Source organism: Lolium rigidum, chromosome 2 (genome assembly GCF_022539505.1).
Source record: "Lolium rigidum isolate FL_2022 chromosome 2, APGP_CSIRO_Lrig_0.1, whole genome shotgun sequence".
NCBI lineage: Eukaryota > Viridiplantae > Streptophyta > Magnoliopsida > Poales > Poaceae > Lolium > Lolium rigidum.
The window spans coordinates 21,609,556-21,632,137 of record NC_061509.1 but is presented as its reverse complement, the minus strand read 5'-3'; the positions used below and the strand labels follow the sequence as shown (position 1 = coordinate 21,632,137).

Genomic DNA, 22,582 nt, shown 5'->3' with positions numbered 1-22,582 from the left:
CGACGGCATCTTTGCCTTAATGGCGACGGAGGGGCAGGCAAGACGTCTCATCGGTGCTGCGCAGCCTCCACACGTCGCCGGCGTTCGCACGCCACCGCCCGTTCCCGCGCGATCTTCCCGCCTCTTCCCGCGCTTTCTTCCCGACGTCGGCGTCTATAAAAGGTCTCCCGGCTCACTAGTAGCCACCACAGCCGCCGGCAACAAACACAGCCCTCGTCGCTCCACCGCCGTCTCCTCCACCACCAGTGGGAATGGCGAACCGCCCGGCGCGGCGCGATTCCCTCCACCACCGTCTCCTCCACTTCCAGTCCCGGATTCGCAGGTCGACACCGACCCCGCGGCCCGGGAAGAGCGGTGGCGGCGAGGGATGCAAAACTAGCGTGCACATCATCAGCAGCGGCGGGAGGCACTCGAGCAGCAGGCCCGCCAGCAACGTGAGGCGGCGCACGCGGCGGATCTAGCGGCGTTCTGCGCCCCTGGCCCCGCAGCCGACGAGGCCGCGGCGGCCAGCTGCGGGCACGAGGAAGCGATGGCGGACATCATTGCGGTGTTCGACTCCTCGACGGCAGTAGAGGCGCAACGGCGCCGGACGGAGGAGATGGAGCAGCGGTGGGCTGATGAGCGCCGGCGCCAGCGCGATGACCGGGAGGCGCTGTACCGTGAACGGCGGGAGGCGATCGAGCGCCGGCGACGGGAGTAGATCGAGCGCCAGCAACAACTGGCGGCGGAGGAGCGTCAGCAGCGGGAGGCGGCGCTGACAACGATCTTGGGGAGACGGGCGGACGAGTTGGCGGCGGCGATGATGGAGGCGCCAACGGATGTGGAGGAGGAGACCGAGGTGGACGACGACGAGTTCGAGTGGTCCGACCACGACGGGCCGCACCCGGACGAGACGGCCGATCAGCAACGCGCGCTCGTCGAGTCCTTCGAGTCGGGGAAAAAGCTCCAGGACGACGCCCGTGCCCGCGAAGAGGCGCGGATTCGTCACGTCGTCGAGCTCTCCCTCCAGGCGGCGCAGCAGGGGAGGGCGGACGACGACTGGCTGCTGGAGCGGTGGCGTCTAGCCACCACCCAACGCAAGGAGAGGCGGCGCGCGCAGCAGGAGCTGCGGCGGAGGGGAGGCGACGACGGGGCGGGGCCGTTGAACGCACCGTCGGGCGGTCAGTAGTCTAGGTTTAGATGAAATCTAACCGTTTTCATTCAAACTTTGTAATATATAATCAAATTTGAATGAAAACCTTTATTTTCGTGCACCAATATTTACTAGTCTTCCCTGTATCCCTAGGTTACCAATTTAACCTATATACTTTAAATTATACCATACAAAAATTATATCATTAAAAAATAGAATATCTAAACTTTCTAATAAAATAATATAATTTTTATAACATATAACTAATGCTAACTTGATCAAATTTGTGACCTATAGACACACGCACATCTAATAAAGTGCGAGAGAGGGAGTATTCCGAACGAACAAATGTTTTGACGAGTGGTTTGGTGGAAAGGGTTTTGTAGTGTTTCTTCTAGCTACTATACTATTGATTTGGGTGGTCTTCGAATCAAAGACGTGGCTGGGAAAGTAAACGGGCCGTACTGGAACCCCAAACCCCTGACCGAACCCGTTCCGCTTCTCGCACGGCACGGATATATGCAGAGAGACCACACGGCGCACTAGACAACACCGCCAGCTAGGCACAGCCAACCCCGACCCGTCAATCCTCTCCCCAACCCTCCAGAACCTTCCTCCTCGCCGCCGCCGCCGCCTCGCCGCCGAAACCCTAGCCCCGCCGCCACCGTCCGCTCGTGCTCCCCGCCGCAGGCCCGCAGCCAGCCGGTTCAGATCTCGGGGACTTCCGGCCACCATGGAGGACTGGGGTGAGCGCCTCCCTCCTTCTCCTCCCCCTCTTCCCCGCCTCCCGATCTGTGCCCGCCGGAACCGCTCCGCGATTTGCTCCCGGCGCCGGCAGATCCTGCCCCGCCGAGCGCTCGTCGCGGCGTAGCCCCGACAGCATGGTCCGCCGAATCTCGGGCGCCGGTTAATTCCGCAAGCACGAGTAGCTCGTGTTTGATTGGTAGAACAACTGCCTTCGAAGATACGTACGAATTCTGACCTCTGCGACAGTAGATGAGATCGGGTCACGACCCGAGGGGATTCGAGCGCGGTTAGGAAATCGGGGATACGGTTGTTGGGATTCTGGGTTTTAGATTTCTGTAGTATTTATCTGTATACATCTGGTAGCTCTGCTGAATATACTGAGTAGTCTCAAGGTGCGTCGTCTTTCTGTACCCATGGCATAACATAGTGTACTCTGTTACTCCTTTGCGTCTTTCTGTTTCAGTACTCATACGTAACGATTCCATGCTTTCATCTAGTTTATTTATCACTGCTTTTGTGTGTGGATTATATGCAAGATTCGTAGAGCATCTGCTTTTCTTTTGTAGACACTAGCCAAGTTGCGGTCACTTACGCTATTATGCTTGCTTTGAAGAAGCATTGATACGATCATGCTGTTCTCATGTCATTTGCGCTTCTTACCCGTGCTTGAGAGTGTGGCGAATGTTGTTTTCAACTTGTTAGTAATGTGCACGCGCAGAGTCTGTGATAAGGGAACCCACTGAATGCGTATTTAAACATGTATATACTGGGGTGTTAAATTGATATATGATGGTGCTTGCATATTGTTATGAAAGATTGTTATAGTACACCGTCAACATTTGGTCAGGTTGTAGGAAGCCTTGGCTTTTTTTTTCGAATTTATGTGTATTGAACCAATTACCAATGTGATGCTGGTTTGCTATGACATTGTTTTGTTCACATGTTGAAAATAAATGTGAATGACATTACAGATGCTGAAGATTTTACGCCAGTTGCGCCTGTTGTGAAAGCTCAGCCTCTGAAAAGTAACTGGGATGATGAAGATGTAGAAGAAGATGATGTAAAAGAATCTTGGGAAGAGGAAGAGGAGGTACTGAAAGAATTACCATGTTTTAGTGCACATAGATCCCTTCCAACAGAACATAACATCCAATCTGAGATATGCCGGGACATGTGACCTGTACACTCTTGCCAATGTCAATTCCACAACCCATGATTTTTTGTATTGTTGCTGGAAATTTTTCCCAAGTAATCTTTTTTATTCAGTGTTGCCGTGAATTTTAGTTGGCCTCACTGTAAATTCTGCAGGAATCCCTAACTAAATCAAACAGCTGACCATCTTGTTTAGTTTTTTGCATTTATTCTTTATACTGTTAGCCTGGTCTATTATTTTTGCCTCATAAAGTTTATGTTCTGTGAAATGTTTAGCAATGACCATATGCTCTTATGTGTATGACTGGTTCTGATGTTTTAACTATGTACCAAAACTTCCATGTTTATGCTTTGCTTACATTGGTTGTTAAAATACTAGTAAGCTCTTCCTCTGTTACATTGCTACTAATATTGAATTGTCACTTATTCAACACCTGTGCTTTGATACATAAAATGCAGAAACCTAAACCACAACCTGTAGAAAAGCCTGCTCCAAAACCTAGTGCTAAAAGTGCTGTAAAAAAAGGTAAGCAGCCATCAACAAGTGCTGAAGTAGTAGAAGATGATGTTCTGGATGATCCTACTTTAGAGAAGCTTCGCCAACAAAGGTATGCTATTTTTCTCTGTAGCTGTGACCTCTTGTGATGAAAAAACCCTGCCGCATACTGCTGCTTTTTTTTGAGGGACTGCCGCATACTGCTGCTTTGTTGTGCCTACCATTAAATTTCTTCACCATGATGGTTTACTTGTTACAGGCTCGTGGAAGAAGCTGATTTTAAGTCAACAGCAGAGCTTTTTGCAAAGAAGGACAGCAGTGAAAAGTCACTAGAGACTTTCATCCCGAAGTCTGAGAGCGACTTCGCAGAATATGCGGAGCTTATCGCAAACAAAATCCGTCCCTATGAGGTCTGTTCAACATTTACAGGGCTTTCTGTTTGTTTATCGGGACCCCTTGTTTATACAGAGACTCTGTTTCATCCAATAACTGACCTCCTTTCGGTTCGTCTACACAGAAAAGCTTTCACTTCATGGGTCTACTTAAGAATGTCATGAGACTTTCCATGACATCTTTGAAAGGTGCGGAGGCGAAAGAAATATCTTCCTCCGTCACGGCGATTGCTAATGAAAAGATCAAGGCTGATAAAGAAGCTGCAGCAGGCAAAAGGAAAGGAGGTGAGATTCTTGGACCTATGAGAATGGGAATACTCTTATTTGTTGTGTGCTTTTGATGCTGATGGTTACTTAACTCGCAGGAACAAAAAAGAAGCAGCTTCATATAGAGAAGGGAGAGGAGGACTTTGCTGCCGGACCGGGTGCATCTTCTTATGATGATCCGGACGAGTTTGACTTCATGTGATTCGCTGGGAGGGGAATAGCCTCTTCTATGTAATACCTCGAAGCAAGCAGAGATTAGAGTTTGCGGCAGTCTGTATTCCCTTCAGAGGCACCTGAACACTTGGAACTGCATGGGAACATGATCTATTTGAGGTTGATTTTGTCGATTGGAAACGGTTTGCGGTGTCGAGCTGCAAGTTGTTTTCCTATTCTCGATGTGTTTGTGTTATTTTTGTTCTGTGGGTTGGAATCTATTCTTTTTGGCCAACTGTACTATAACGTGTTTCTGGTTATATTGGAGAGTCGTTACAAGGGATATATTGGTGTGTCTGGTGATTTCAATCTCTGATAATTTCATATCTCGTTCTGGTATGTTCAAGTCGTATGCTGTAATACCAGGATAGTAATTGTAATATGGTTTTGTACTTGTGGGTGTCCAAATTCCAGGATAGAAGAAAAGTTCACTCGTCATTTTCTCACGTCATGAAAAACTGCAAGGAACACGTTTTCTCAGCAATACTCTCTGATATAATGCTAAGTGAAGTCGAGGTTGACCATTAGTACTACTAGTGTACGGTGTTTGTTAGCGTGACAGGTAGAAAAGGATATGAATATGAGAAGCAACCATTGATTGGATGAGTATTGAGTAGTTAACTGCTCAAGTCTGGATTTGATTAGTTCACCTACAATGAGGCAGTCAGCAAGTACAATACCAGTTTTGCTAGTTTTCACTCTTGGATTGCAACTGAAATTTTTTCAGTTATAAATGAGAGGTTTTACTACAAAAATATCTTTGGATCGTTGGGTTCCCTTTGTGATTCGTGCTAACTGAGAACTACTAAGTTAGTTCTTAATCAAATGAGAATTAGTCACATCTTCTATTTTTTTTTAATTTAGTTGGAGGAAAGAAAAGTTCTAGCACGTGCTCTTAGGAGATAAAAGGTGAACCATTCATTGACGAACAAATGTTTTCCGTGTACGTGGTAAAGTGATTTTGCTCCAATGTGGGTGTTCCTGGTATATTGAATGAGCTATCCACAAATGTTGGATGCATTGACTTTTATGTTACACAAATGTTATTTGCTATAAGTACAGTATTCTTTGCTACATAGACATGCTTGAAATGTTGCAAAAAATGCTACTTGTCACAAGTTATTACAGATTGTATTGCAAAACGACACCACATTTCTAGAAAATACTACATATGCACAGACAGTGCTAGGTTTGAGGTTTTCATCAAGGAAAATGATCCTCTAGGTGCACAACCGTTCAATGGAATTAATCATGTGGGTCGCTTTCATTGGCCCCACGTTCCACCACGTCCTAACAAAATATCCAGCCTAGCCTTATCCTCTCCTCCCATCTGCATCTTCTCCACCGACCACTCGCCCCTCTCACTTCCTCTCGGCCACGCACCGCCGCAGCTTAGCCTCACTCGCCTCCCTCGTGCAACCCTGCCATCGGGAGCCATTGGAGGAGCAATGAAGCGAGATCAAGTGAGAATCCCGTGGATGGCTTCCTTCACACCGCTGTCGCCTCCCCATCGACCACGTGGATCTCTTGTACCGCCGCCTCAGTCGACTAGTGCCTCAGGTAGATCGAGCGTGCGAGGGGGAGGGGGGGATTGCGTGCGCGGTGGTGGTGCTGTTCTCGGACGACTCCGCCGTGGATGGGAAACAAAGGGTTTGATGATTTTAGGAGGAGAGGTGGAGACGAGAATGGGGTAGTTCCACAAAACAACCTTCGTGGTGCTATGCTGGGAGTGCGACGATGCTACAAAGGAACTCCAGTTGTGCTACGAGGGGTGTGCGGTGATGCTGCCATGGTTGGCGAAGTGCCGCCATCTAAAGGCGGTGGTGCTCCAGTAGACGGGCGACGTTGCTTCCAGTGAATATAATGGGTGCTACCAATGAAGTACTCGGCGGTGCTACGAGAGATTGGTGGCAGTGTGACGAGAAGTCGTCGACGGTGCTACGAGAGGTCGGCGGTAGTGTGACGAGAAGTCATCTACGGTGCTACGAGCGGCACATGTGATGGTGCTACGAGAAGTCGACGGGGTTGCTGCGAGAGGTCGGTACCACGGGGATGCTTTTGCTAAACATACTCTGTTTCTTCGACAAGGTTCATGTGTGATGGACAATGGGTAGCGAGATTTTTCTTTGCTTTGTTCGTCAAACCGAGACAAAAAGAAAGTTTTCAGAAGGTGGGGAAGAGTATTGGGGGATATTTTATAATTTGCCACACATTACATTGGATCTTTATAATTTGCCACACATTACTTTGTCTTCTACTATTTTCCACACATTACACTCATTCTTTTATAATTTGCCCTATTCCTCCCTTTACAGCTTTATTAAAAAAGGTTACTCCAAAATACTTTGTGGAATACCGTAACTGTACGTATGTGGCTGGAACTAGTTGAAGCGATGAACAAAACGAATCAAATCCCCATTCATTTGGTCAGTCTTCCCCATTCCTCTTCCTAGTGACCACAGGGGAGAGCACCATCCGACGAGGGAGCGTGCCAAGGTCCGCGCCGGTTGGCCGGCCGCCATGCTCACGCTCGTCCTGTGGCCGGTCGAGCGACGGCGAGCTCCCATGGCAGGGGAGACAGTGGAGCTCCTCAGCGCGTGAGTGCGGGGCCGGGCGGGGACCCCCAAATGGAGCCATGGTGGTGCACGGCGAGCGGCCGCGGCTGCTGCGACGAGGAAAGAGGCGGCAATCGCTTGCATCGAGCTGCTTTTGCCGCTGCCCACCGAGCCGCTACCGGCGACTTCCGGCGACACCTCCCAGGCTGATGTTCGCGGCGATGTCCACGAGCTCATGCCGCCGGCCACCTCTTGGATATCTTTGCTCCCAGCTACATCCCCAACTAGCTGCTGCCATGCAGGTAAACTATCTCTACTTCCCCTCGATCTATTATTGTTGATGTTTACTTATTTTTTCTGCTCATGCCCGAATTTATCATCAATTCCAAGTATCAAGCACAAGTTCTCTTCTGCTACAGGAACTTTAATTTCATTTTCATTCGCAGGTGCTATCTCAATTTGAGACCAATCGATGACTCTATCAACTGAACTACTTCCATCATTGGATCGGGAAATATTCAAAGTAGACAAGTCGGTAGTATCTGTCGTCGATGCCCTAGTCAAAAACAAAATAGCAATTCATTAGTTTATGCGGAAACATAAGTGAGCATTGAATGTAATATTATGCTACTGATACTGACATCTAATATCTAATATGCACACACAGGAACACATGCCAACATGGTGCACTACAGAAACAAAGGCAAGATGAGAATCTTGGCAAGATGATGAGATTTCTAGTAATTCAATTATCTGCCATGCCATAGATCGTGGCTGCCACTCAAGGGAAATAGGGCAAATATTGATGGGAAGGAGGGAAGATCGAGAGAACAATGTGTTACATGGACCGTGGCTATCCTTCATGATCGCTGATCATGGCTGCGCCACCGGTGGTCCGACCGTTGCCGCCGGCGGTGATCCCACTCAGCTTCTACGTTTCGCGGATCCTGTTTCTCCGCTGCTGCAAAAGGAACAACTGTAGAGGACGGTTTTGTTCTGTTTCAGGATTGATTTGGTTGACCAATCGATTGAGTGCAGATCTAATCCATTAGGTGATCGTTCCAGCCACATACGTACAGTTATGGTATTTCACAAAGTATTTTGGAGTAAAAAAATTTAATAGAGCTGTAAAGGGAGGTATAGGGCAAATTATAAAGGAATGAGTGTAATGTGTGGCAAATGGTAGAAGACAAAGTAATGTGTGGCAAATTATAACAATGTAATGTGTGGCAAATTATAAAATATCCCGAGTATTGGAGTGTTGTACGAGACGTACGGTGCACTCTGCAACAGCAACGTCAACGGCCTCCGCCAGCCGCATCGCGCTCCACACGATCCCTCAGCGCGCGCGTGCTTGGCGCTCCACCATTTCCACTTCCAGCCTCCAGCCATGTCCGCCGCCCACCTGCGCCTCCTCTCCGCGGCCGCCCTCCCGCTACCCGCCCCCCTCCGCCGCGCGCGCCTGCTCCCCCCCGCGCCTGCGCTCCCCTCCTCCGCCCACCTCCTCGCCCAGCCGCGTCGCCTCGGCCTCTCCCCGCGCGCCGTCCGGTGCCGATGCGTCGCCGTGGCGGGCGCGGCAGAAGGAGGCGAGATAGAGGTTCGGGGGGAGGAGGTGGTGGCGCCGGACGCGGGGATATGGGAGCAGGTGCGGGACGTGGTGGTGTTCGCGGGCCCGGCGCTCGGGCTCTGGATCTGCGGCCCGCTCATGAGCCTCATCGACACCATGGTCATCGGCCAGACGTCATCCCTCCAGCTCGCCGCACTAGGTCCGTGCATACTACTATTGCGTACTACTGGAGTACTTCCCCGCTCTCTGCTTAATTGCTTCATCTCGCGTGCCACACTAGCTGAATGAGCAAACGCAACAATTGCTTTTCTTGGAAACGAACCAAACACATCATTTCTAGTTCGAACTAAACGTGTGCTTGTTTCTGCTCTCATTTCAGGGCCTGGCACCGTGTTCTGCGACTACCTGTGCTACATATTCATGTTCCTGTCCGTCGCCACCTCCAACATGGTGGCCACCTCCTTGGCTAACAAGGTGCGTGCAGCTCGAGCTAGATCAATTAACATACAGTGCCGTGTGGCTGCTAGGGCAATTTGCGAGACAGGGATTATCAACTTAATACAACTCCACAGGAGAAATTTTACAAAAACTAGAGTGACTTTCATGGTTTCTAGGTTGAGAACTTGAGATACATGCCTGCGTTATCTCTGTTAACTATGCATTTGTTTTGTTGCACAAAAGGAAAACAACACCATGACCATATAAGATGTTACTTGGCAACTTTTTGTATAATCAGAAGCTGAAATGTCTCGATATATTTGTCTCGTCGCAGCCACTTGGCACGTATTTACCTTCTTGTGCTATGTGTAATCTAATTCAATTGCAGCTACTCTATGCAGGATGAAGAACTTGCACAGCATCAAGTATCTATGTTGCTATTTCTAGCTCTTGCTTTTGGTGTAGGAATGTTCTTGTTCACTAAGATTTTTGGGGTTCAAGTATTGACTGGTAAGTCTTTCAAAGTAAATGTTTCTATGGGCTTGAACATCTTACTTATAGTGTTATTGGGCATTTTATATTTTCGAATGAAGTGGTGGAAGAATTCTTTTGCCAGTATATTCTGTACTTTCCTGTTATCTCAACTGAAAAGCCACTCCTTCTCCTAGACACAAACTAAGCTTGCACGTGCTGTATAAAGTAGCTATATAATGCTTTCTATCAATTATATTATTGTTCTAACTTTATTGCAAGAGTAGGATGTGTACTTACGAAATAGATGTCACTGTATTTGTTCTACCATTTTATAGTTTCACATGCATGATGCATCGTGTTTGGGTATACCCATTGCATTTGTTGAAACTCTTGTGTGGTACCTTCTACTATTTTATCTTTTTTTGTTTTGAAAGAATCTACCATTTTTGCCATAACTTGTGCTTTCTCAATTTTCTTTTCAGCTTTTACTGGATCAAAGAATTATGAAATTATTTCTGCTGCCAATACATATGCACAGGTCTGTATATGTCAGTGTCTTAATTATCACGTTTTGGGCTGTTTCTCCGTTGTTGGGGGGTCATGTTTCTCAGATGTATAACTAAACTGATACTTACGATTTTCACATTTTTTACTCACATATAACCAGTCAAACATGTGTCAAGATAAATTGATATGACTCAAAACTTCAATACCGTGCCATATCTGAAATAAACCTAATGGGTTTGCGTAAGAAACTAGGAAATACGAGAAAGTAAGAGAGGTTATGTAAATGATCATCATTTATCTTAAGTTCTTAACTAGGAGTACTATTATAGGGTATGAAATTGGATTTCCCTGTTTCATGCGAAATAACAGAAACTCGCTTTCAGATTCGAGGCTTCGCATGGCCTGCAGTTCTTGTTGGCTTAGTTGCTCAAAGTGCTAGGTACAAACTGTGCCTATTCTTTTCTTTTCTTCCATTGGATATACTTGTCTGTTCAAATTTCTGTTTATTTATTCCCTGCAAAAAAATTATGTTTATTGCATGCCTTCTTTCTTTGACCATTTGTTTTGCTGTACTACAAATTTTGAAAGTACATCTCAGTACTATTGTTTTTTTCCAGTAATTTATGCACATAAGGGAGGTAACATGAGGCAACAAAATAAAACTTAACTCAACTTAGGGAATAAAACTATGAAATCTATATTTCCAACTCTACATTATTTGAATATTCTTGTTTAAAGTCACACCACTAGGATACTGCATTACTGCATCTATCTAAAGAGAGCAGCTACAAGAATGAATGGAACCATACATTTTTCTTTGGAATATTTGTAGACATCTGTTTTGAGATTGTGATGTCTTTTGACAATCCTTACGTAGCCATTGCATGAGTACAATAGTTCAGGCAATGGCATGAGTACAATAGTTCAGGCAACAGTATTACAATATCTTTGATTGGATGCTTCTCTTATCATATTATATGTTTGCTATAACTCAGTTTAGGCATGAAAGATTCTTGGGGTCCTTTGAAGGCATTGGCAGCTGCTAGTGTTATAAATGGTGTAGGTGACATATTTCTTTGCTCTGTATGTGGCTATGGAATTGCTGGTGCTGCCTGGGCTACCATGATTTCACAGGTACACACATTCCCAGTTTCCTCAGCATGTCTCCACACTGTCACTTCTTGACTTGAGCATAATTCAGGGGAGTCATTTGTGCAATGTGTAAGCTTAATGAATACACTATCTTTATTTACATAACTGCATTCATTTGAGCGAAACACCAAATTGCTGAAAATCAAGTTTCCACGCCTCTATGAAGCAACAATACCTGGTTACCCGTATTCTTAAAAGTACATTGCTTATCGATGCAGACCGCACCCTGTCCAGAGGGAGCCACTTGCTCTTATGTTGTCAATTATATTGCATGTTCCAGAAATCCCATCATTTCTTTGTCCATTTATTTACTCTTCATGATTTGTAATTGTGGCGCACAATAACCTCCAGCTCTAGCTTTTTGTGATGTTTGATCACATTGCCAGTTTCCCTGCAGGTTTCAGTTATCTACTCACATGTTTTTGTGTTAGTTGCTACCTTTTGACACACTCTCAGATTGTTGCAGCTTATATGATGATGCAAAATCTAAATAATAGAGGTTTTCGAGCTTTCTCATTCACAATCCCGTCAACAAGAGAGCTTCTGCAGATATTTGAACTTGCAGCTCCTGTTTTTGTGACAATGACATCCAAGGTAACATTGTTTTGGGATATAATGATATGTGGCCTTTCCTTGGCTTTACTGTAACTAATTGTTTCAATCTTCTTCAGGTAGCATTTTATGCATTACTTACATACTCCGCGACTTCTATGGGAGCAATAACTCTTGCAGCCCACCAGGTTCGTACTTTTTAGCTTATGGAATGCTTCCCTATGAGAACATGTCTACAAAAACGTGACAAAACATATTGTTTACTTGATCTTGTGAAGGTTATGGTTAATATCTTATGCATGTGCACTGTTTGGGGTGAGCCGCTGTCACAAACTGCACAGTCGTTCATGCCAGAGATGATATATGGAGCTAAGCGCAATTTGATGAAGGTACCTATCTTAAATGCTCATTTTTGTGTGTGTACCATACCATTTTTTTTCCATGTTGATATCAGTAGCAGTGCAATCAGGATGTGAATGATGAACACATGTTCTTGGGCACTTATTTTTGACCCTCTTCTCTGATCTGGTCAAATGAATCAAATGATATGTGAAGCGTCTCTTTAGCTGTTCAACAGAGTATTTTTCACAAGGCACTCCATTTTCTTCTTTTTTGAGAGATGTATGAAAGGAGCATCTTTTTCTATTCTCTTCTTCGAAATATTTTGGTCAAGGACTCAAGGCTCAGCTGGTTAAGACGGCTGAATGTGACTGTCTAAAACTTACGTTGTTGATAAGACATTTCGAAAGCCTAGAAAAAAAGTTCAACTAAGAAATCAAATTGTCTTATTGAGTGAATCTATCAGAAGATACTATTGAAATTTTGGTAGATTAATATTTCTTAAGATATGAACTGTTAATACAAAGTTTCTTTTTTAGCTGAAAACTGTAGGGGAGGCCCCGACAGTAAATTTTATTAAAAAAGAACAATATGTACAAGATAGAGGGAAGGAATGTACAAAAAGGGCTTAGCCCAGGGCATAGCCCAAAGGAACTACAGAGCGTCTAGCCAGGCTAAAAGGGGGGATTTGAGATCATCCTTCATTCTGTAAGAAAGGAGGAAGAGGTCCCTTTTGAAAGAAAAGGTCCAAGCTCTAACAGAAGGTGCTTCATTATCAAAAGGTCCAAGCTGTTAATACAAAGTATATGCAGTATTTGGGTTCTGACCTGTGCATGTTGCATTACAGGCTTGAATATGTTTAATTGGTGTATACCTACCTTCTTTTCCCTGTAATAGATCAAAAACTGCTGTGGACCCAACACCACTATGCATACTTAAACTTTGCTGCAATGATGGTTCTTTGATTGACCAAAGAAGTGCCTGCAATTTACTGTAGCTATTTCTGCATTAAATTATATATGAATATTATGTTCATTACTCTGAATGTTAATGAAGGTACGTTTAATCTAGGCAAGGATGCTTCTGAAGTCACTTGTTATGATTGGTGCTATAGCTGGAGTGACCGTGGGAACAGTTGGAACGATTGTTCCATGGCTTTTTCCCAGTCTATTTACCAACGATCAAATGGTTGTACAACAGGTTTGACAAACTGCTCTAGTTTTCTACATGTTCTGAAAATAATTCGGTATAGCTCCTCAGAAACTATCAGTATGTCAGTTGTCTATGTTTGCACTTTCGATATGGATTGCTCCTCAGAAGCCACCGGTATACCAGTTGTCTATGTAGTAGGGGCCAGTTTATGTTGTTTGAGTGTGGTAACATAGCTGAATAGTGCCTGGCTGCCCACTCGTTCACTGTTTGCATGGTACCAGAGGACTGGGTTGGATTAGCTACCTCTGAGATAAGAGTACAATTTGTTGTCAGAATATTAGAGACGAGTCTCTTAAGGGTTAAGCTATTCCATTCTGTATAAGGATGGGGTGGACCTCATATAGATTAAGGAAGCAATGAGAAACATATCAATCTAGTCCTGTTTTCTTCTCCCCACCCTGGCTTCCATCACAGTGTGATTGCACTCAGATCCAGCGTCATATAACTGTAGTCCTTGTCACTTACAAATCTGCTTGCTAGTTTATTGTTAATCCTGATGCAGAATTTAAAAGGCTATCTTCATGATAGTCTAGTTAGGAAATAGTTGTTGTACTCTCTTGGTCATCCTGGAAATCTCCTGTGACCACGCCTTGCATAACTTGTTTTTTTCTGCAGAAAGTTTAATGTTTTATTTCCATGACCACCAGTGTGTCTTAACCTTCTGAGTTTTGTCTGGAACTTAATATTTTAGCTTTTTTTTGTCAGATGCACAAAGTGCTGATTCCATATTTCACTGCATTGTTGGTGACACCTTCAGTACACTGCCTTGAAGGAACATTATTGGTAAGCTGGTATACTTCATTTGGCTGGCTTCCTGGTCCTAGACCAATTCTCCTTGAAAGTGCAATTGATGCCTAGGATAACCTTATCAAAATGCTTGCATGAAGTGTCACTGCTCCTGCAATAAGCATATACGCCTGGACACTAGGCCATCATTAATGAATGTGGAAACCATCTTTAACATGTTATGATACGGCAGTAACAGTTATTAATACAATAAAGGTCCTATTCTGCAAAGTTCATAAGATCAGCACTTGCAAGCCTAGTATTCGCTAGAAAATGTGATGAAAATGTCTGATAGTTCTTTTCTGCTTTCAGGCTGGAAGGGATCTCAGGTATTTGAGTCAATCAATGGGTGCATGCTTCTGCATTGGAACCGTTCTACTATTGGTATGTCTGTACCCTTCTCTCGAGTGATTACTTTTTTTTTAAATGGAAGAGAAATCCGCTGGGCCCTCTGCATCCTCAGATGCACGCAACCATAATCGCGAGTGATTTCTGTGGGACCACGTTGATTTTCAGTTTTTTTTTCTTTAATTGGTGATAAGATTGATAAATGATAGCATGTGAATTTGAGAGAAAATCGTCTGATTTTTTTTAACTAAAAGGTTTTGAACCATGACAAATAGGACCATGGTTTGGTCTGCACAGTGAACTATCAACCTTCTGGTCACTTGTGAATGCCGTCAATTGATAAAGCTGTGTGCTCACTACCCAGCAGTAAAAGAGCAGAAGTCCAAGTGCTATCTTGAGCAGCCTTTTGTTTTCTGTTATTATTTATAGTTTAGAGGACTTGTATGTCAATATTCTTCTTCTGATGACTCTTTCCTGTTTTTGTCTCCTAAAAGGTTGCCCGCGACAAATTTGCTAGCTTGCCAATATGCTGGTGGATACTTGTTTTCTTCCAGTGGGTAAGGCCATTTCCGCATATCAAGTATAATATTTAGAACGCAGTATCTTACGGTAGTCCTAATTCGGTCTTTGAACAATGTTCCCATTCCAGAGTCGGTTCGGAAGTGGTCTACAACGTCTTGTTTCTCGGAATGGCATGTTGTACAACGAAAATTTCAACCAGCCTGATTATGCCAAGGTGAAGGCCACATAAGGATGTATTATTGGTTGACATGAGGAGACAACAAATACATGCATATCTGCCATCCTGGAAAGATCATGCTGTTTCTGACCACCATCTGTTGTGGTCATAGCTGAGCTGCACATGATAATATTTGAAGCAAAAGTTCAAGGCCTTGTCCGAGGTGGTTAGGACTAGGAAAGTCCATTTGGCCCTAGTGTAGGATTCATCATCTTGTCGGTATCTTTTGTCCTAGGAATCTTGTATCTCATGCATTATTGCTGCTGAGAAGGCTACAATGTAAAAGCGCAGTCATTGCAAGCATATAAATATTAATTTATCTGGTTTAAAAATACAAGGGTCAATGTTATCTGAATTACTTTGTCCCAATTTTAGAATAATATGATCAAGAAATCCTGGAAAGCAAGATTGTCAGTTTGTAACATTAAGTTTTCCTGACGTGAGTAACATTAAGTTTTTCTGACGTGAGTACATGCGGTTGCATGACTTAAAGGAGATTTGATTATGCTTTGTCCAGGTGACCAGAGCATGGTAACATGAAAGTGTACCAGTTACAGCGAGCTCATTGCAGCCTCCAGCTGGGATACGTCCGACCAAATCAGTTTCCTCTGAAACAAATCACAACTCATGTTCTAGCAAGTAAGAGCACCTGGCCCAAATCTCCTCTTTCTTCAATGTCACCCAGTTCATTTATTTATTCTGTTACCAGAAATATTCAAACAGTTGGTCATCTGAACTTCACTTCGTGGCAGAGATGTGATCTGAATTTTCAGGGTATTTTCGATGATTCAGGTTCATAATTGTAAGGGTCAAAAAGTGTGGTGCAAGGATCATCGCTGTGCTGCAGTACGTCGGCAGCTCGCTCGAACTCTTCCCTGATGATCCTGATTGTTTGCCTGTCAACCACACGGCCTAAGTCATGGCCGGTCTCGAAAGGATCCTCAATGCACATCAGATGACGGTCATTTCCGACACGAGTCGTCCAGTTCTTCTCCTTCTTGCTACATAATGTCACGACATTGCACCAGGTGAGAAAATTGTGTGTCTCAAATTCTTATACCTTAGATGAAATTAAACCGACACAGATTTTTTGATTCAAAACAACATTATTGGTTCCTTGATTACCTGATTATCTTTCCCATACGGATGGAGATGACATCTTTCCTGTAATCATGCTGGAATGCCCAGTAGTGGAAAAATGCCCAGAGTAACTCTGCAATGCTCTCCCTGTTTTCAGCCCCAAAATCATGAAGCTGATGAACTTCATCAAAATAAGCGCATTCAGTGTCATCAACAACCATGGTATATGTTGGCTCCATAGCCTGAAAACGTGGGGAAACGAGGGAACATTAGTTTTAGTTGCAGCAGGACGAAATTGACCAACCGATGCATAGCATGAAGCTGAAAACACGGACATAAGGAATAATGATGATGAAACATGAAAAAATGAACTTGCAAATCAGCAAAAAATAAGAAAAATAAAATAAAAAAGGAAATTGACCAACCATAATGAAATGATGAGCCATCCAAATACAACCATGCATATGCAGGCACAATGTCAAATGGAGCAAATCCAGGATGACTAGAGCATATGATTCCACCATAAAATAAAAGGAGAGAATGTTATTGAAAAAATGCAAAGAGATAGATTTGCAAATAATTTTAAATTTTACAAAGTGCTTTCGGCAACTCAGTACTCTATTGGCACAAAGAAGATGATTTATTCAGAAGTTTATGCGACAGAAGTAAGATACAAAACCTGCAGACACGGAAGAATCTTGGGTTCTCGCAGCTGCAAGAAACTGATGCACATCAGCACATATCTGCAATTTTCATATAAACAAGTTAGCCAGGCCTCAGTTTTTTTAAACTCATTTGAACATAACTATCAAAAGCAAGTTATATAAACATGAATCCATCATAATCATTTAACTCACGCATAGCTAGAGAGTGTTCCGCGGTATGTCTCGTTGACAGCCCTCAGTTTGGCCCAATGCTTCACAATGGAGGCCAGCTGAAGCAGTCTACCATCTATCTGGGCATAATCCTTGAGAAGCTTTGTGTTGGCAACAGCAAATAGGTTGTTGATGCAGATGTCACAAGAGAAGCCGCTCCCTGCATCCAGCATCCTCACAATTGGGACTCTAGCACTGGTAATTGCCTGCATAAATCAATTTATTCAACTGAGAGATTGCTGTGAGGTCAAACCAACCACCTCAATTTACAGTGAATTTTGACAACACATAATTTACAGTTGCAGAACTCCAGATAGTGAAGGCTTTACCTCCACATCGTCGAAACTGTCGGCGCGCAAGATCTCCGCCAGCCGCAGAAGCACCTCCACCACGCTCCCTGTGCCGACATCGATCTCGAGGCAGACATCAACATCGCTATGGGATGTTCCAAACGAACTGGCACATGATCCGTAGAGGTGCAGCCGGGCATCGGGCCATTCTTTGCTCACTGACTTTGTTAGGGAGTCTATGAGCTGGCTCTGCTTCGACTTGTGCTCCTCTGATGGCTTGAGGGATTCGTAGATGGAGAGCAGGCCGGGAGCGAAGGCGTCGATGTCATCGCGGCATTCAACCCACCCTCCGCGCATTTTGACACGCAGGCGCTGTGATGGGTTCGAGTATGACACCAGGTTCTGCAGAGCAGAGGAACATGGTCGATAAGCTAAATTTCTTGCTGGGCAAATCAAATGTGATGCGTCTCAGGATCAATTGAAGAAGCACATGATTTCTGGGATTTCCAGTACCTCGTTTGGCTCACCGTCAGGATACTCATGATCACCAGCGGCGACGGTGAGAGAACTCTCCAGCTCTTCCCCGAGAAGATCACTGTCGTCCTGCCCGCTGTCGTCCGGCTCCAGCTGCTCGTCCCCCTCGAGACTCCCCTCGGCCTCGTCGCCGCCCGCGTAGCCTCCACCGCCCGCCGCCTGGTCATCGGCGTCGCTGCCGCCATTCCCACCCTTCTTCCCCACGGGGACCCACACCCTCTTCTCCGTCCGCGCCGCCGTGCGCCTGGCCCCCGCACTGGCCTCGCCGTCGCCTCGGTTTGCTTTCGCGACAGCGAGACTGCCGCCCGCATTCCGCCGCTCGGGACCCGCGCGAGGCCTGCCAGCGACGAAATCCCCAACCCTCCGCCTCGCCGGAGCGCCCCGGCCGGGGCCGAAGCCACCTGCATTGCGCCCGCGCCCTGGGGGAGCGCGCCGCGGCGGCGGGATGGGTGCAGGGGGAGCCGGCGGCGGGTACCAGGAGGGGCGCGTGGGGGGCACGATGAAGAGGCGCTCGTCGGGGCGGGGGTGGGCGAGCGGGGGCGGCGGCGGCGGGGGCGCGAACAGTTGGTGCGGCGGGGCGAGGCGGGCGGGCCTGGTATCGGGCGCGGGCGCGGGCTTGGGGGAAGGGAGGAGGAAGCGTAGGAAGGCGCCGTCGGCGAGGGGCTTGGCGTCGCCGGACATGGCGCGCGGCGAGGCTGGGTGTGGGTGGTGGTTTGCGGTTCCCGAGAGCGAGCGTCAGTCAGGAGGAAGGCGTGAAGTCGTGGGGGTGTGTCAGTGCGCGACTTCACTTCTTCAAAGCAGCGTAGTACGCGCTACTAGCCGGTTGCTCCCCCTCAACTACAACTGGGCATAATTCTCAAATTCTCAAAAACAAAACTACAACTGAGCATGGGCAGCCCGGCCCGGCCCAGCCCGGGGCGGGTCGGGCTTGCACTTGGGCCGGGATTGGTCTGATTTTTTAGCCCGAACGTCAGGCCGGGTTGGGCTTGGGTTTGCATTTTCCGTGAAGGTTTGGGCCGTGCTGGACTTTTGCCAATTCGGGCCAGGTTCGGGCTTGATTTATAGGCCTGACAATCAGGCCCGGCCGGTTTCAGGCTTGACATTTTAGCTTCGGATTTTTTTGGGCTTGGCCCGAGACCCGGCCCGGCCCGAGTTTTGCCCAGGTGTACCCTCAACCGATAGAACTAATTTTCTTGCTTTTCTGAAGGTTCACTGATCTATTCGTAATCCTCAACGGCGGTATAAGAAAACTCCAACACAGCGACGACTACAAGCACTCCAACAACCTGAAAGCGCGGCGTGATGACCCACAAGTATAGGGGATCGCAACAGTCTTCGAGGGAAGTAAAATCCAATTTATTGATTCGACACAAGGGGAGACAAAGAATACTTGAAAGCCTTAACAGCGGAGTTGTCAATTCAGCTGCACTTGGAAACAGACTTGCTCGCAAGAGTTTATCGAGTAGTAACAGTTTTATAGCGATAGCGATGAGTGAAATAACGACGAGCAGAGTAACGGAGACAGACAGTAGTGATTATAGTAAACAGCAGGATTAAAATATCGTAGGCACGGGGACGGATAATCGGGCGTTGCATGGATGAGAGAAACTCATGTAACAATCAAGCGAGGGCATTTGCGAGATAATAATAAAACGGTATCCAAGTACTAATCAATCAATAGGCATGTGTTCCATATATAGTCGTACGTGCTCGCAATGAGAAACTTGCACAACATCTTTTGTCCTACCAGGCAGTGGCGACCAGGGCCTCTAGGGAAACTATCGGATATTAAGGTACTCCTTTTAATAGAGTACCGGAGCAAAGCATTAACACTCCGTGAACACATGTGATCCTCACGTCACCACCATTCCCTCCGGTTGTCCCGATTTCCGTCACTTCGGGGCCATTGGTTCCGGACAACGACATGTGTATACAACTTGCGTGTAAGACCATAAATAATGAATATCATGATGAAACAATAACATGTTCGGATCCGAGATCATGGCACTCGGGCCCTAGTGACAAGCATTAAGCATAATAAGTTGCAACAATATCATAAAAGTAACATCTACGTGATACTAGGCACTATGCCCTAACAATCTTATGACTATTACATGACCAATCTCATCCAATCCCTACCATCCCCTTCAGCCTACGAGCGGGGAATTACTCACACATGGATGGGGGAAACATGGCTGGTCGATGGAGAGGCGTCGGTGGTGATGATGGCGATGATCTCCTCCAATTCCCCGTCCGGCGGAGTGCCGAACGGAGACTTCGGCTCCCGAGACGGAGTTTCGCGATGTGGCGGCGTTCCGGAGGGTTTCCGGCGACTTCGACTTTTCTCCGTGCGTTTTAGGTCGAGGCCGATATATAGTCCGAAGGAGGGCGTCGGAGGCCGGCCGAGGGGGCCACACCATAGGGCCGCGCGGCCCCCTAGGCCGCGCCGCCTTATGGTGTGGGGCCCTCGGGCCTCCACTTGATTTGTCCTTCCGGCTCCGTCGCATTCCGGGAAAATAGGGCCTTCTGTCAAAATCCCGAGGTTTTTCCCCGAAAGTTGGATTTACGCACAAAAACGAGACACCGAACGGTTCTGCTCGAAAACGGCGTTAGTCCGTGTTAGTTGCATCCAAAATACACAAATTAGAGGCAAAACAATAGCAAAAGTGTTCGGGAAAGTAGATACGTTTTGGACGTATCAACTCCCCCAAGCTTAGCTTATTGCTTGTCCTCAAGCAATTCGATTAACAAGCTGAGCGATAAAAGAACTTTCACGAACACATTTGTTCATATGATGTATATATTCTCATGATATGGCTAATACTTAAGCGAGTTCATAATAAGATACATGCAAATAAGATCATCTAACAGACTATGTCAATCATGAAGAGGTACCAACAATTAATAATAAGCATCATGAATCATGTATATAAGCAGGATTGCAATGTTCATAAGAGAGTATGATAAAGTGGTATCTCGCTTGCTCGTATTTGATCGGCAAAACATAAATGCCCGGGCACCTCTCGGAGTTCATAGAAAGACTAGAAGTAGTGATTGTCAAAGATAAAAGCATCAAAGTTATACCACAATCAATCATATTTTTGAGACAAGCATATTATACTAAGAATGACGAGTTGTGCTCTCAAGAAAGTGCTCAAAGAAAGAATGGAGACACAACATAAAAGTAAAAGATTGACCCTTCGCGAGAGGGAAGCGAGGATTAACATGCGCTAGAGCTTTTCATTTGTAAAGCAGGAGTAAAATTATTTTGAGAGGTGTTTGTTGTTGTCAACGAATGGTAATGGGTACACCAACTACCTCGCCAACCGGACTTTCAAGAGCGGCTCCCATGAATTATTTGCATTTTTATGTGGTACTCCTTCCAACCTTTCTTACACAAACCATGGCTAACCGAATCCTCGGGTGCTCGCCAACAATCACATACCATGAAGGAGTACCTTTTTAGTTTAGTTTTATTATGATGATGACACTCCCCCAACCTTTGCTTACACAAGCCATGGCTAACCGAATCCTTCGGGTGCCGTCCAACAATCACAAACCATGGAGGAGTATCTATTTAAGTTAATTAATTCGGGACTGGGAATCCCATTGCCAGCTCTTCTTTGCAAAATTATTGGATAAGCGGATGTGCCACTAGTCCATATGAAAGTCCGTCAAGAGTAAATGACAAGGTTGAAAGCTAAACACCACATACTTCCTCCTGAGCTATGAAACATAAACACGAATTGAGAAGCATTTTGAAGGTTTTAAAGGTAGCGCATGAGAATTTACTTGGAATGGTTTGAAATGCCATGCATAGGTATTTATGGTGGACACTTTGGAACAACTTGGTTTTCGGGTGTTTGGAAGCACGAGCAGCGTTCCGCTCGATACAAGTGAAGGCTAGCAAAAGACTAGGGAGCGACAAATCAAAAGAGCAATAAGCTGTCATAATCATGCTTGCGGCAAAATAAATTAACCGAGGCATAAAAGTGATACAAGAACTGCGAAGCAATGTAAATCATCGAGGCTTAATTGACTTTTGTTCAGTCATATGCATGCGTGAGCATGTGCCAAGTCGATATAAATGAATTATTCGGAGGAGGATACCACAATGCCATACTTACTTATGAATAAAACAATGCAAACAAACATCCATAACATGCTACTCATATTAATAGATTGGAGCTAACATGAGAGATCATGAACTACTAGACTTTCTCAAATAACATATACCTCACATGAACCAACTAAGCATGCTCACATGGATGAGTATATGTACAAAAATGAAAACAAATAGAGTTCATACCAGCCTCTCACCACAATCAGATTGTCGTAGATCGTCATTATTGCCTTTTCACTTGTGTAGCTTGGATAATATGAAATGAAAACCACGCTCCAGCCACCGAAGTGAAGGAGATATGCCCTAGAGGCAATAATAAAGTGGTTATTATTTATATCTTTATGTTTATGATAAATGTTTATATATCATGCTATAATTGTATTAACCGAAACATTAGTACATGTGTGATATGTAGACAAACAAAGAGTCCCTAGTATGCCTCTTAACTAGCTTGTTTGATTAATGGATGATTAGTTTCACAATCATGAACATTGGATGTTATTAATAACAAGGTTATATCATTGTATGAATGATGTAATGGACACACCCAATTAAGCGTAGCATAAGATCTCGTCATTAAGTTATTTGCTATAAGCTTTCGATACATAGTTA

At 45.4% G+C, this 22,582-nt stretch overlaps 3 protein-coding genes across 3 annotated transcripts; 2 read left to right on the top strand and 1 right to left on the bottom strand.

Annotated features, from left to right (window-relative positions):
- Positions 1-1,828: 1,828 nt before the first annotated feature.
- LOC124691415 (eukaryotic translation initiation factor 3 subunit J-A-like) lies at positions 1,829-4,684 on the top strand. Its single transcript, XM_047224703.1, has 6 exons — positions 1,829-1,878; positions 2,851-2,969; positions 3,491-3,639; positions 3,787-3,937; positions 4,045-4,204; positions 4,285-4,684. Exons 1-6 carry the CDS (start codon positions 1,866-1,868, stop codon positions 4,386-4,388), a joined length of 696 nt encoding a protein of 231 aa, XP_047080659.1. The 5' UTR covers positions 1,829-1,865; the 3' UTR covers positions 4,389-4,684.
- A 3,887-nt stretch (positions 4,685-8,571) lies between these two features.
- Positions 8,572-15,490, top strand: LOC124691414 (protein DETOXIFICATION 46, chloroplastic-like). The gene is made up of 14 exons (XM_047224702.1): positions 8,572-8,720; positions 8,901-8,995; positions 9,361-9,469; positions 9,916-9,971; positions 10,324-10,379; positions 10,936-11,074; positions 11,549-11,686; positions 11,764-11,832; positions 11,923-12,033; positions 13,055-13,183; positions 13,901-13,978; positions 14,294-14,365; positions 14,824-14,886; positions 14,979-15,490. Exons 1-14 carry the CDS (start codon positions 8,660-8,662, stop codon positions 15,078-15,080), a joined length of 1,278 nt encoding a protein of 425 aa, XP_047080658.1. The 5' UTR covers positions 8,572-8,659; the 3' UTR covers positions 15,081-15,490.
- LOC124689332 (UTP:RNA uridylyltransferase 1-like) lies at positions 15,393-18,528 on the bottom strand. The gene is made up of 6 exons (XM_047222880.1): positions 17,827-18,528; positions 17,353-17,715; positions 17,006-17,229; positions 16,828-16,891; positions 16,194-16,390; positions 15,393-16,069 (listed from the first exon to the last, which is right to left on the bottom strand). Exons 1-6 carry the CDS (start codon positions 18,526-18,528, stop codon positions 15,838-15,840), a joined length of 1,782 nt encoding a protein of 593 aa, XP_047078836.1. The 3' UTR covers positions 15,393-15,837.
- Positions 18,529-22,582: the final 4,054 nt, after the last annotated feature.